The following is a 14,904-nucleotide window of genomic DNA, read 5'->3' as shown; positions in this document are numbered from 1 at the left end:
AAACAATTGAAAAATAGCATGAACAGACACAAAACAAGTTCAGTGTGAACAGCCCCTAAGACAACTGACAACCTCAGAAGGGCCACTGAACTCTTCAAATGAGCTGGAATTTGCCCGCGGGCTGCCAGTTGAATAGCCCTGCTCTAGAGACTGTTGTGCATGAAAATCCCAGCAGATAAGCAGTTACAGAAATACTCAAACCAGCCGGTCTGGCACCAACAATCATGCCACGGTCGAAATCACTGAGATCAAATTTTTTCCCCATTCTGATGGTTGATGTGAACAGTATCTGCTTGATTTTATGCAATGCACTGCTGCCACACAATTGGCTGAATAGATAATGAATATGTAGATGTACAGGTATTCCTAAAAATATTCCATTCTGATCATATCTAAAAGATTTTACCTGACATTTTCTCTGAAGGACCCAGAGTGGCTAACTGCCCCATAAGTTAGCTTTTTCCACACATCCCAACCTGTTAAAAAAGATCTTTTTGGGTGGTGTTTCATTCTGGCCAAAGTAAGGTTGCTACATTTTTGAGCATTGTCCAGTTTATCCTCGCTGCTTGGAAATTTCTTGCCGTTATATCTCACACTTACGTTCCTGAATGACACAGACCTGTTTTCATTCTTCAGCTCTCCAATCGAGACAGAGAGCTGTGTGTAGATCACCTGATTAGATCCCAGCTGTGTGCTTTTCGGAATGGGAATCGTAAGGAATTTAATGATACTGATTCCACTTAACTGACTGATTATTTTAGTATTTGAGGTATACCCTGATGAAAAGACCAGCATTTCTAGTCACCACTATATGTTGCAGTGTTTTGAGAAGGTGGAAGAATGCTGACATTCAAGAACTGTTAACTGAACTGAACATCACAAAAATTATTTTGTGTAAACTATTCTTAATAAGAAACAGTTCAGGTTTCCAGTGCTATATGCTTTTGAACTTTCGTTCGTACCTGTGTGTGACGATGTGAAATGAGGGGCAATGAGTGTGTATCACAGGTGGTACATGACTATATCATATTACAGAGGAAGTTAGTGTGTGTTCTGTATAGATGAGACTGACAGCTTTGACTTCTCTTCATTTCCTCACTGTAATTAGTAAATTCTTATCTGATAGTACAGTTAGCCTGAGAAAGGGAAGAAAAATGTAAGTGAATGAGAGTTGGAAGTGAAGAGAGGCAGCAAACTCATAACTTGAGTTGCATATCCAGAAGGAAATGTCAGTGCTTACAAGGCTGCCAATTTAGTTTTTCTAATGTTTCTAGTAAGCTATATTTTAGGCTTTGATTTACCATTTCTGGCAATAGATGGTTAAATAGTGGTAAGAAAGAAAATATCAATCACAATTCAGTATGCAACAGATGTCAGGAAAAAGTTGAATCGTAAATCAGAATGCAAATATTACAATGACTCTGTCACTGTTGATTAAATTTTGAATGTTGAAAATTCTATTATTATAAGTCATTGGGAGACTTAAAGATGAAATGTTTAATTTGTTTTATTCGAGCTGTCAAAATTAACGCATTAACGCATGCGATTAATTAAAGTTTAACGTGTAAATATTAATGCATTTACCGTTAATATAGCATAAACCAGCAAAAATACTGGTCTGAGTTGGGCGTAACCTTTGCAGTGTTGTGTGTGTTGTGGTTTGTGCATCATTACACTGACACACATCCTACAACACACACACAACAGTGATGGGAAAGGACCTCTTAATGCAATTTGTATGTACAAAGCAAGACTTTAGACAGAAGCAAGTACTTTGTAAGGCACAATTTAATTACTGCAGAAGAAGGTCAAGTCTTAACTATCACGAAAATGCAGAATGAGACATCTGCACCGCTTTTCATGTGGAGATCAAAGTGGAGCTTGACGCTGGCATTGTCGTAAATCGTGAAAGCAGCTTTACAATTGCTGTATCAAAGCGAATAGCCACCATCTGCTGGCTGATTAATACTGTGGAGGATGAATGTTTACGAGATTTAATGCCCATTGCAATTAAAATGCAACCTATGGGGGGACTTGTTATTTCAGTTAGTTGAACTCCCACTTAGCCTTTGAGTAACTTTAAATTTTCAATGAATTTGGTGCTATTTTAGGGCATTTCTGTCTTTATACTGGGGAAGGCTTTATTTGGAAAATGTTAATAAAGCATTATATTGTTACATATTGTTTTATTTTATTTTCTAAAAATGGAAATAAATTCATTTTGACCAAAAAATAAGTATATATAGAGTCAAATTTCAGCACTTTCAAAATCTGTGATTAATCACAATTAACTATGAACAATTACGTGATTAATCGTGATTAAAATGTTAAATCTACTGACTAGGTTTTATATAAAAATACTTTCTCCTATTCCAGCTTAATATGCAGAGAAAACTATAAGTAAGGCATTTGTAGGTTGATTTCCCCCAAATCAACACATTCTTGTGTCTGTTTTAACACCAGCCCGGCATAGCAATTTTGTCTCAACTAATGGCATGAGTTTGGGGTGGGACTTTTTTTTTTTTTTTGGCTGACCAATGTAAGACGAGGGAGTGTTCAGGAAACCTATTCAAGAAAAGTCATTCTTTTTACAATTCAGTTTTGTGATGCTATTGGTCTGAACTGGACTTCTCAGAAAATACAGTTTTTAACAAATTGAGTGGCGCCAACAATCACGTACTAAAGCTGGCTCTGCACTACCTGATTTTTCCAATGATTTTCAGGTGTTAGTTTCATTAACATATTCACCGGCCAGGCAGAGGGAGACAGAGCACCCATTAGCACCTCTCAGCGGGAGGTGTTAATCACTTGACCTTCGGAACTCCCTGCTGAGTTAATGGCTTCAAGCACTGAAAAAACACATCTGTTTTGTTTGGAAAAATTATTCTGTCACTGAGAAGAACTGACAAGATGACAAGCTGATTGAAATTTCTTTTTTATATATAACACTCAGTTGCATATCATCACAAACGCTGATTAAAATCCATAGTGATTCTGTCATTCTGCAGAAATAATGCAAAAGCAACTAATGACGGATAAAAATAACCTTGATGGACATTTTACAGTTTTGGTGAATTTTAAACTATAACCTTGTGAAATCCAACTGAACCATGAAGACAATGCAACATTGTAACTATTTTAGCCCGTTTCAGAACAATCAAGCAAGCAACAGGTCCGAAAACTGCATACTATATGTAAAAATAGCACCCAAAACAGACTGCAGAATGTAACAATAAACATTTTTAAACAGTAGTGTGCTACATACGATGTAGTGACCTAATTACGACTATAACGTTGTATGCTTTATTTATTGAGTGATATGGAATTATCTTGGAATTACTGTTATTTTGCTATTTGAATCCACAATTTGTTTTGCTCATGTTAGTGCAAACCGTGTTAAGGCCCCTTCTGTATGTAGTAGGGCATTCAGGTCTTCCGTCCATTCAGAAAATACTGTGCACAGTATACAAGATGCATATTGCAAGCTGGTATGAGTAGTATGATAGTATGCCATTCAGAACACTGTTTTTGTAGATTGAATGCAAAGAGAAGAGGAACATGATAACAGTTGTGGATTTAAATGAGATCTCTTTCTATATTGCCTCTCAGATTTATCTGCTCACTTCCATAAGTGTGTGTTTGTGTGTGTATTTAGTGTACAGTTGGCAGTTGCTGTGCATTAGGCCCTAACAGAGATCTACTGTATGAAAACACAGACCAAATAACCTGACCTTACAAGAGCTTGCCTTTACTGTTTCCCAAAAGCCTGTGTGAGCCATTTGGCTTGGACCTGCTACAGATGATTGCAACCATGTGTGTGTGTTAACTTGTGTTTATCTGTGCAGTTAGGTTTGGAGACAAAGAGTGTGTAAGACAAACAGGGCCTGCCCGTCCTACACGTGAAACGGGCAGCCGCCTAGGGCCCCGACGTGCCTGGGGGGCCCAGCGAAGGCGGGAACAAGTGCAAAGTAAATGAACAAATCATGAGATTAAGAAACATTGATGACATTTATTTTGAAATTCTCCGCAGTCTAATGGTTTCTATCGCTCACGTGCAACGTGCGTGGACCTAATAATTTAACATACAAATCACAATGATGGTGAAACTTAAATACAACATATTAAGTATAAAATGAGCTCTGAATAATAACAAAAAGACAAATAACTGAAATTTACAACAAATAAAATAACAGCAGTATATCTAAAATCAGCAAGAATTAAAGCGAGACATTGGTTTATTTGTACTTATAGAAAAAAAGTTGAAAGGTGATCAAAATAAGGCGATAAAATGGTGACTTGTCACAGCACCTAAAATACACATATTCCCTTATGCATGCATGTTAACCTAACATTTTCATGTTGGGGAAAAAAAATCTATTGAACATGTTATTTGTCATCTACCGAGCTAGACAGTATAGTGCTTTTTTTTTAGTGCTTTCTATTAAAAAAATATGCTCATCACATTTGCAGTGATTCTATGGATGTTTTAAAGTTGTAACAATTTTCACACCGGTGGGACCATTTTCATGATTTCGCCCACAAACCCACAAACCCACAAACCCACGGGCCCACGAGACAAACATTCATATACCTGTACTTCATAAAATTAGTATATCAAATTATGTTTGTCATGTAGTCCAAGAAGACTTTTCTTTGACTGTTTTGATGGATTTGGTCTGAAAATGCCACATAATTCCAAATTAATAATTGCATTCCAAAGAAATCAAAGAAAAAGGCAAAGTTCACCCAAAAATGTTAATCCTTTCATCCTTTTTTAATATTTATTACTCTATTCTTTAAACTTGAAAATGATGGAATAGAACATTTGAAATTGCACTAAACAAAAACCTCTTCTTTCTTTCTCTATTCTGTTAGGCTGATATGCTGCTTCTGTTTTTTTTACTTGCCTAATTGAAAAGAAACCCAAGAGTCTGTCTATAGTCTTAGAGATTTGACTGACAGCATGAAAATTCTATAGGATTACAATCCACAGTATTACATGAAACACTATTTGTAAAGCCACTTCAATCTTTCATAACAAAGGCTGCATTTGAATGACCAGATGGGACATCTTTATGGCTGTTTGCATAATGTGCTTAATTTAATAACACTTTCATTTTGTATTAATTAGAGGTAGGCAGATTGTCAGAATTGTGCTTTCTTCAGTGCTTAGTTTATCTGTTCTCACAAAGAGATCTGTCTGTGTAATTAAGTTCGACCTATTTTAACATTAACATTTGAGGAAAATGTTTTACCTTTTTGTCAAAGGTAGTTGACATGAAATACTTTTGGGTAGCTGACATGTCCTGCGACATATGATATGCTAAACTCCATCTAAAACGGATCTAAACAGCATTTTGCTAATTATTTTGGTAATAATTTACAATAAATGTATGGTTGGTATAAATTAGCAATGAACAATTATTAATGTTAATTTATCAAAAATAATATTGTTTGTAATAATGTTTGTTCAAGTTAATTCATATTGATTAACAATACAACTTTTCATGTAAAATATACTGTATGTAAAAACATTAAATAAGATGAATAAATGCTGTAAGTATTGTTCATTGTTAGTTCATGCTACCTTAAAATGCGTTATCTAATGTTAACAAATATAACCTTAATGTAAAGTGTTACCATTATTTAATATGCATACTGATTTTATGACCTTTTACTAATTGAAAAAAAAAAGGTTCTGTGTGGTGGAAATTGCCAATTACTTTGTTGAATCAGTACATAATAAAAGACATTTGAAAAGTAGCAAAAATAACTGAAGCTATTGTCAAAAAAAAAAAAAAAAAAAAAACTAAATTCCCCAAAACTAATTTTTGCATAGTCAGTTAAAAAAAAAGAATGTTGTTCCGTTTCCTTTGTTGTGTCACTCTGCTGTTTTACTTTGATAGACAGTTGCTTTCATCCAGTACAGAAGGACACTTGATCCCACTAGAATGGTTTTACATGTCTGATCTCTGACAAAAAACTGCTAATCTCCTGCTTGTCAACATTGATGTCTTTCATTCAACTACAACAGAGCTTTATCTCCAATCACGGCTTATTAAAACAGCCTTGTTAAGTATGAGTCCTTGCTTTCAGAGAGCTTAAGACTCTCTCTTGAAACAAACTTTTAAAGATAAAAGCTAAGCAGAAGCTTCTTGAGGAATCTGAAGGGGTATATAAGAGACTTGACCACTGTGGCCGCAGGTAGCACAATCTAATGTATGAATTTAATCCAGGCTTTTCTATCAACACGGGTTTGCCTCACGCTTTGATCAACGGAGATTACACTGCTGTTTTTGTTGCTCTCTGGTCCCTCTGAGCAACACAAGTGGATTGGACGAGCTTTCAGAGCTTTAAATGTTCACACACTCTGGAAAATGCACACACATTGCACTATACACCAAAAGTCATTTCACAGAACCTGATAATTACTTTGAGAGAATTAATAAATACAGTAATATTCCCTCTAAACAATTTTTTTCACTTTTTCTTTCCCCCAAACCCACCCTATCATTTTCTTATGTTTGTCCTGATCTCTATTTTGTGAAATCCTCATTAACAAGAGGCTTTTGATTCATTATTTTCTGGTTGTAGAGTCAAACGGATGTATCATCTGAATACCAAGCTCTCTCATCAGCAAATGAACTGGAGATCACAGTATTACAGCTCCTCTGCTAAACCATCACCGCACAAACTCGAAAGATCCTGACCTTGGATGAAACTCTTTATTCCATATTTTTCTTCTCCGGGGAATGAAAAAATGATAGATGACAGAGATAAAACGAAGGATTTATGAATTTTACATTCCTTTGCCCTCTCACTGTGGTTTAATTATAATCGCTTTCCTTTCCGAGGGGATGCTAAAGTTTGCCGGCTCTGCTGCATAAAGCACCAAGCGGTTTCCGCAGGGCTCGGGCGAGCTTGCTGATTTATGCCAGCCGTCCCAGAATCAAAAGGCCGTCCGTGTTTGCACGCACGCACTGTGTGCAGGTACGAACAAGAAAATCCCTGTTAAGTTGACTTGTGGCACTTTGTCGAGAACAGCGGCGGGAGCTTGGGGAATGTTACGTGGCTTTGAGAAGCTCCTGTGCAAAGTGTTTAAGAAGGGGGCAAAAGAGACGGTGAATGGAGAGTGGGACATACTAGGGTTGGACCGCTGGTCCTCTGAAGTGGAGCCAGACCCGATGGCTCCTGTGAGGGACCTCGGGGGTCGGCGGAGCAGGCCTGCTGCTGTCACTTAGCCTTTTAGGTTTGTTTGACCTCTGATCTCTAACACAGGGGCTAGGCCGAAGGGCAGGGAAGGCGTCAGGTGGCGTGCCTGCTTTAAGTCATTCGTGAGGAACCTCTTGTACATGGTCACATGAAAGCGAAGGTGGAAAGTGAGAAAGGAAAAATGTACAGGTGAAAAAAGCTATGGAAAGTTCACAACAACTCAATCTTTGGCCATCAAAGGGCTTCATTTTATTGTCTTGGGTGCTTCGCTTTTTAACAGAATGGTGCAACCGTCATATTGACCTTGTAGAACTTCACCTCAGAATTTCTTTTCAGACTCAAACCCATTTATTCTTTTCTGTTCCTCTTTTCCCTTTATTTGAGCAGGACTGTGGCCTGGTGGTCAGACCAGATCAGCCGTGTGGTTTGGAGCCTGTTTCAGGAGTGAGATCATCAGAAGAGGCCCAGGCATTACCTCGGCCTTGTTTATCAGGAGATGAGCCTGGTAGGTTTATCCACATTCCGTAGTTTAAAACATACAGTGGCCCAAAAATGTAATTTAAAATTTTGGAATGTCATTGCATTCTGAAAACAAACAATGACCTTTTCTAGCTTCACTTTTCTTAGTCATTATTGCAATTACTTTAAACCAACTTTAAACCGTTTGATTTTTAGTCAATGTATGAAGTCAGTTCCCCTAAAATTCACACAGGTGTCCTAGCAGAGTAACCACAGGTGTTTAACCTAAACTAAAGGGATTGCTTTGGTGATGGGCTACATTAAAATATCTGAAATTTGAGTCTGAAACTTCCTTCAGTCAGATTCACAGCCTTCTGTCGTTTCGTACACATGATAGTAACTCATATACAGTCAGTCCTGTCTTTGAAAATACTTTTGTAGATGATTGATTTATTTTCCTTCTGTTTTTCTTGTATATAAGGAGTTGGCCCTATAATGTATATTTCAGCTGTAAAGTAGTCTGTCATGTGCTTGGCTATATTAACACAAAATGTATGCAGTCTATTAGCCACTCCAGTGGAGGATGGGAACGGTTTGCTTATGTTTAGTAATTTATGTGGCAGCATTTATAGTGTGATAATGCACTGATTCATTGCTTCAGTTGAATCATTGCTAATTATAATGTAAGGCATCTACACTGATTTTTTGGGGGGAAATATATTTACTTCATACAGGGTTTTTTTAAGTTAGTTGTTCCTCTCTGTGTGTTTTTTCATTTGCTATAGTATATGCCTTTTAGATTTAAAACTACCAGGTTAGGAGTTTGGAAGAGGTTTCAGTGCTTAAAAAATGAAAAATGTCATGTTCAGCAGGACAGCGCTTCAAAGTCAGAGGGGAATGACTTGAACTGTTTAAGATGGGCTTACTACACACTGTATGCATGTGTCTGACATAGCCTCTTCCAGGTTACTTTTTTCTGAAACCAGGGACCTTTTCAAAAATCTGCATTTTAAAATCTACTTTTTTAAACAACTTTACAAATATGACACCACTTGCACAATAATTCAGAATTATTTGGCAAATAAATGGGAATAAAATGTTTTTTCAGCAAGCTTAAAAGAAATATGAAATAGAGATCACAACATTTAACAAAGTTCCAGAGATAAAGAGCAACTAAAGACAAGAAAAAGAGAAGTTTTTGTTGTATTTAATGTGCAGATCCCAACTGATTTTACCTCATCATTTTAAATCATGAAACTGATCACGTGTGTCTTAGTGGAGTGTCACACCTAATTCAAAATTTTTATGGTGAACATAAACCTGTTATAGGGCTCGTAGAGATTCACGTCAGTGTGGATCAAATTTCAACACTGTCATTTGAGTAACTTTGTAATGGAATGTATTACAATCCTGTATAAAGAATGTTTGACAGAATGTATTTTCCATCCCCATCAGCTCGTTGGGTCGTCCCATGCCTAAGCTGCTCGGACAATAGGACCTGTGATTGGAGAGAGGTTGCCTGGCAACCCGACAGCTGTTATCACCCTTTGTTGGACCAACCTCAGTTACAAACCTGCATGATGGACAGGAAGGTAAAGAACAAGAGTGTCTGGGGGCCTGGGTAGCTCAGTGGTAAAAGACGCTGGCTACCACCCCTGGAGTTCACTAGTTCACTAGTTCGAATCCCAGGGCATGCTGAGTGACTCCAGCCAGGTCTCCTAAGCAGCCAAATTGGCCCAGTTGCTAGGGAGGGTAGTCACATGGGGTAACCTCCTAGTGGTCGCTATAATGTGGTTTGTTCTCGGTGGGGCACGTGTTGAGTTGAGCGCGGATGCTGCGGTGGATGGCATGAAGCCTCCACATGTGCTATGTCTCCGTGGCAACACGCTCAACAAGCCACATGATAAGATGCACGGGTTGATGGTCTCAGACGTGGAGGCAGCTGGGATTCATCCTCTGCCACCCGGACTGAGGCGAATCACTACGTGACCACGAGGACTTAAAAGCGCACTGGGAATTGGGCATTCCAAATTGGGTAAAAAAAAAACAAAAACATTTTTGGATCTTTGGTCTTTAAAATAAAATAAAAAAATAGGCTTTGCCATCTATACTATTAGGTGTAAAGGAATATTCCAGGTTCAATACAAGTTTAGCTCAATCGACAGCATTTCTGGCATAATATTGACTACAAAAGAAAAAAAAAATCATTTTGTCTGGCCATTCCTTTTCTTTCAAAAAAGCAAAAATCGAGCTGACAGCTTTGTCATATGTGTGTGTATGTATAGTACTAAATAATAAATTAATATGACAGCCGGGCAGCTCAGATAGCATTGCAGTTCCAGTGGCAGTGAGCAGCTGTTGATCAGAGTTTAGCAGCAGGTGCTGAGCTTTTACTACAGCTGCTTAGCTCACAGCAAACACGATTCATTTACACTGCTGTTTTAATATCTGCACATATAAGAATGTTGTACATTCCTAAGGAGAGAAGAGAAGAAAAAGATTTTGGAGAAGAAAATGCTATCTGAGGACAAACTAGGGAAAACTCTCACTCTTGTGTGTTGTTAAATTATTGCTTTAAGCCCACCAGGGGTTTTGAAGCTGTTGCATCAAACACTGTCAGTGCTTATCCTCCCAGCAGGGCTGTTTCCACCCCATCTCAATTGAAGACTCGCAAGATCAGCCCTGACACAAACAAATAGCCTCACTACACAAGGGCCCATGCTCATGCAGAAACAGAAAAACCACAGCCTCTGACTCTTGAACTGATCCAGCTAGCTTTTAAAACTTTTAGAAACAGGCAAAGAGTGGTTCTTAAGGAAAAATAGTTGCAAAGAAAAGAGCTTAAGGTTGTCACGATCACACAGCTTGACTGAAGTTTATTATGATTTATTTAAAAAACCTATTGATCTAAAGGTGTATGTTTAAATGCTTGAAATTAGTTTTGTAGACAAAAATAAACTGTGCTTACCTTCATATAAAATTACATTACAATATTAATGTTTTAATTAATTCTTTTTTTAATTGATTAATTTGACCAGATAGTGAAGGAAAAGCAGCCAACAAGTAGCCAGCATACATGGGATCAATTTCAATACTGTTTAAAACACATCCCAGGAGGCGCCTCATGAAGTTGGTTGAGAGAATGTGCAGAACTATAATCTACCCAAAGTATGGGTACTTCGAAGAAGTTTTGATTTGTGTAACATTTTTAGCCAGTACATAATTCCCATACCTCAATATGTGTTATTTCATAGTTTTGATCACTTAACTAAAGCTGTTTGTCTGAAAGGTGCTTTAAAATCATTAGCAAGTTCTGTTGAGTTCTAGTACTATTGAGTGCCAGGAAGTTTCAAAGTCTGACTTCCTGCTGAAAGTATGTATCCTTAATCGTATGAGCATATCGACAAACTACAGTGTCAGCCTATGACCGCTTTCTGAGATCTCGTGATTTAGACTGGCATTCTTGCCAACTTAACCTCCAAGATGTACGCACACACACACACACACATACACAAACACACATACACAAACATTCCAGCTCATCTGACTCTTGTGAACTGCTTCATGGCAAATGTGATCTGAACAGAGCACATGATAACTTTTGCTCTTATAATGACATATGTTTACTTCTTTCCTCCTATTATTTTCTAATTTTTCCCCATTCATCCCTTGGTTTCTCTGTCCTCAATGTGGAGGGACAGAGCACTGAGAGCCAGGGGCCAAAATTTTGTCTGAGCTCTTGTGTGGCATTAGTTGCATCAGTTGTGTGTTTGGCTCCAGTGTCATGTTGATATGGAAACTGTGTATGTGTGTGTGTTGTCTGTAATCTGATACACATAAATAACAATATTATATATATACAGTATATGTATATACAGTTGAAGTCAGATGTTTACATACACCTTAGCCAAATACATTTAAACTCTTTCACAATTCCTGACATTTAATCATAGAAAACATTCCCTGTCTTAGGTCAGTTAGGATCACTACTTTATTTTAAGATTGGAAATGTCAGAATAATAGTAGAGAGAATGATTTATTTCAGCTTTCATTTCTTTCATAACATACCCAGTGGGTTAGAAGTTTACATACACTTTGTTAATATTAGGTAGCATTGCCTTTAAATTGTTTAACTTGGGTCAAATATTTTGGGTAGCCTTTCACAAGCTTCTCAAAATAAGTTGCTGGAATTTTGGCCCATTCCTCCAGACAGAACTGGTGTAACTGAGTCAGGTTTGTAGGTCTCCTTGCTCGCACAAGCTTTTTCAGTTCTGCCCACAAATGTTCTATTGGATTGAAGCCAGGGCTTTGTCATGGCCACTCCAATACCTTGACTTTGTTGTCCTTAAGCCATTTTGCCACAACTTTGGAGGTATGCTTGGTGATCATTGTCCATTTGGAAGACCCATTTGCGACCGAGCTTTAACTTCCTGGCTGATGTCTTGAGATGTTGCTTCAATATATCCATATAATTTTCCTTCCTCATGATGCCATCTATTTTGTGGAGTGCACCAGTCCCTCCTGCAGCAAAGCACCCCCACAACATGATGCTGCCACCCCCATGCTTCACGGTTGGGATGGTGTTCGTCGGTTTGCAAGCCTCACCCTTTTTTCTCCAAATATAACGATGGTGATTATGGCCGAACAGTTACATTTTTGTTTCATCAGACCAGAGGACATTTCTCCAAAATGTAAGATCTTTGTCCCCATGTGCACTTGCAAACAGTAGTCTGGCTTTTTTATGGTGGTTTTGGAGCAGTGGCTTCTTCCTTGCTGAGCTGTCTTTCAGGTTATGTCAATATAGGACTTGTTTTAATGTGGATATAGATACTTGTCTACCTGTTTCCTCCAGCATCTTCACAAGGTCCTTTGCTGTTGTTCTGGGATTGATTTTCACTTTTTGCACCAAACTACATTCATCTCTAAGAGACAGAATGTGTTTCCTTCCTGAGCGGTACGATGGCTGCGTGGTCCCATGGTGTTTATACTTGCGTACTATTGTTTGTACAGATGAACATGGTACCTTCAGGCATTTGAAAATTGCTCCCAAGGATGAACCAGACTTGTGGAGGTCCACAATTTGTGTGTGTGTGTGTGTGTGTGTGTGTGTGCGTGTGTGGATATATACTATGTGTATATACTGTATACACTCACTGAGCACTTTATTAGGAACACCTGTACACCTACTTCATGCAATTATCTAATCAGCCAATTTTATGGCAGCAGTGCAGTGCAAAAAATCAGGCAGATAGAGGTCAGGATCTTCAGTTAATGTTCACATCAACCATCAGAATAGGGAAAATTGTGATCTCAGTGTTTTCGACCATGGCATGATTGTTGGAGCAGATGGGCTGGTTTGAGTATTTCTGTAACTGCTGATCCCCTGGGATTTTCATGCACAACAGTCTCTAGAGTTTAATCAGAATGGAGATGTTTTACTCTTCTTTAGTCTCACAATATGTCTCCCTTCAGATTCTGTTCATCGGTGACTCCACCAATCGAGGGATGATGTACTACCTGATGGAGAGAGTGAACATCACGTTAGAGGACTGGGATAAAGCCCACGACACTATCGTCTATCACAACCTTAATCAGGGCCGAACTATCGTCAGTTACTCATATTACCCGAAATTCTGGCTGCCAAAGGCCCAGAGACCCACCTTTCAAAGAGCTCTGCAACAGCTTATAGTGAGGTCTGTATAACTGGCTTTATTTAAAAACAATAGATGAATCTATGGTATGTCCCCATGTAGCTTAGTAAACCTGCTGATGTTTGTCTACATGTGCCCCCTTGCAACTGTGAATGAGCTGGTTTGGTGTCTGTCTAAAGTGGCAAAGGCCTTGTTAACACACATAATGACTTTGGCTGTGTGTTTGATGGTAGGATGTGGGCTGTGTGTATGAGTGTGTGTGGTTGAAAGACCATGTGTCAGATCAGTGTATCTCTGCAGGGACTGTAACCGCTGCTGGCTCAGTGTACTGCTGATCTCACATGGCTACTGATGTGGGAAGAGGACTGGGATATGAAACACAGATGTTTGAGGGCATAGACTGAGTGTGTTTGTGTGTGCATCTGTCAAGTCAAAGCTTTATTGCTGTATGTAAACCTGTTATATGTTTCTGTGAAACCTACTACAATATAAAATAGAATAATAATAATAATAATAATAATACAGGATAGATAGATGGATGGATGGATGGATTAACGGACACTGGACAGACAGACAGATAGATAGACAGATAGATAGACAGATAGATAGATAGATAGATAGATAGATAGATAGAAAAATAGAAAAATAGACAGACGGATGGACAGACAGCATTTGTCACTTTCAGTGACAGACCAATAGTCAGTTTGACCAATATTTTTTAATGGTCACAATTTTCTGCATAATCATTTCCATAACATTTTCTTTGCAAATAAATTGCTAAATTATTATTATTATTGAAGTCTAAGAATTAAGCAGAAATATATATATACATATAATATACAGTATATACACTAAATAATCATTAGACTGCAACAATAAAAACATAGGATGCGTTATGAATACAATAATAATTATAATTTCGCAATTTATCTGCAGAGCAAATATTACAGAAATTATAGCAAATTATGTGACTATCGGTCTGTCTCTGAAAATGTATGCTTTTTCGTATGCACTTAACTTGTTTTAGTGGTGAAAAACTAAATGGTTTGTGTTTGAGAAGACACTTTTTTTTTACTTGGAATTGTGTGTCAGTTCCTGCCATGGATTGTTGATTATGGTTTTAGGATGTAGTGCTGATCTTTAAAGGAATAGTTCACCCAAAAATGAAAATTAGCTGATAATTTACCCTCAGGCCATCCAAGATGTATCTGAGTTTCTTTCTTCATCAAAACAGAATTTAAGACTTTTAGGATTTCATTTCAGGCCTCCTCCTCTAAACAATGCAAGTGAATGTCCTTCATTTTTTGACGGTCCAAAATGCATATTTAGGGTGCATCAAAATAATCCACACGACTCCAGTCGACAAATAAAGCTCTTCTGAACCCAAACGATTGATTATTTTCAGAAACAAAACAATACTTATTTACTTTTTAACTACAAATGTTCACTTTGGTACATCTCTGTGACGTGCGTTCATTAGAGTGATGATGAAAGCTCGTTGGTAAGGTCGTGCGTCACGTAGAGGAAGAGGCAGGAAGCGCGTCGTTGTTTACATTGGGGTTTTTTTTATTATTATTTGGAA

At 37.9% G+C, this 14,904-nt stretch overlaps 1 protein-coding gene across 1 annotated transcript in view; it reads left to right on the top strand.

The window, feature by feature from the left end:
* Window positions 1–14,904, top strand: part of LOC127435480 (cadherin-like and PC-esterase domain-containing protein 1) — a 72,622-nt gene that overhangs the window by 52,341 nt on the left and 5,377 nt on the right. The window contains exons 15-17 of the mRNA XM_051689019.1: window positions 7,600–7,717; window positions 9,127–9,263; window positions 13,144–13,364. Of these exons, the coding sequence (XP_051544979.1) occupies window positions 7,600–7,717; window positions 9,127–9,263; window positions 13,144–13,364 (476 nt within the window). The remainder of the gene's footprint in view (window positions 1–7,599; window positions 7,718–9,126; window positions 9,264–13,143; window positions 13,365–14,904) is intronic.

The sequence above is a fragment of the Myxocyprinus asiaticus genome, chromosome 45 (assembly GCF_019703515.2).
Source record: "Myxocyprinus asiaticus isolate MX2 ecotype Aquarium Trade chromosome 45, UBuf_Myxa_2, whole genome shotgun sequence".
Lineage (NCBI taxonomy): Eukaryota > Metazoa > Chordata > Actinopteri > Cypriniformes > Catostomidae > Myxocyprinus > Myxocyprinus asiaticus.
The sequence above is the reverse complement of the archived record's forward strand: the minus strand, read 5'-3'. Positions and strand labels throughout refer to the sequence as shown.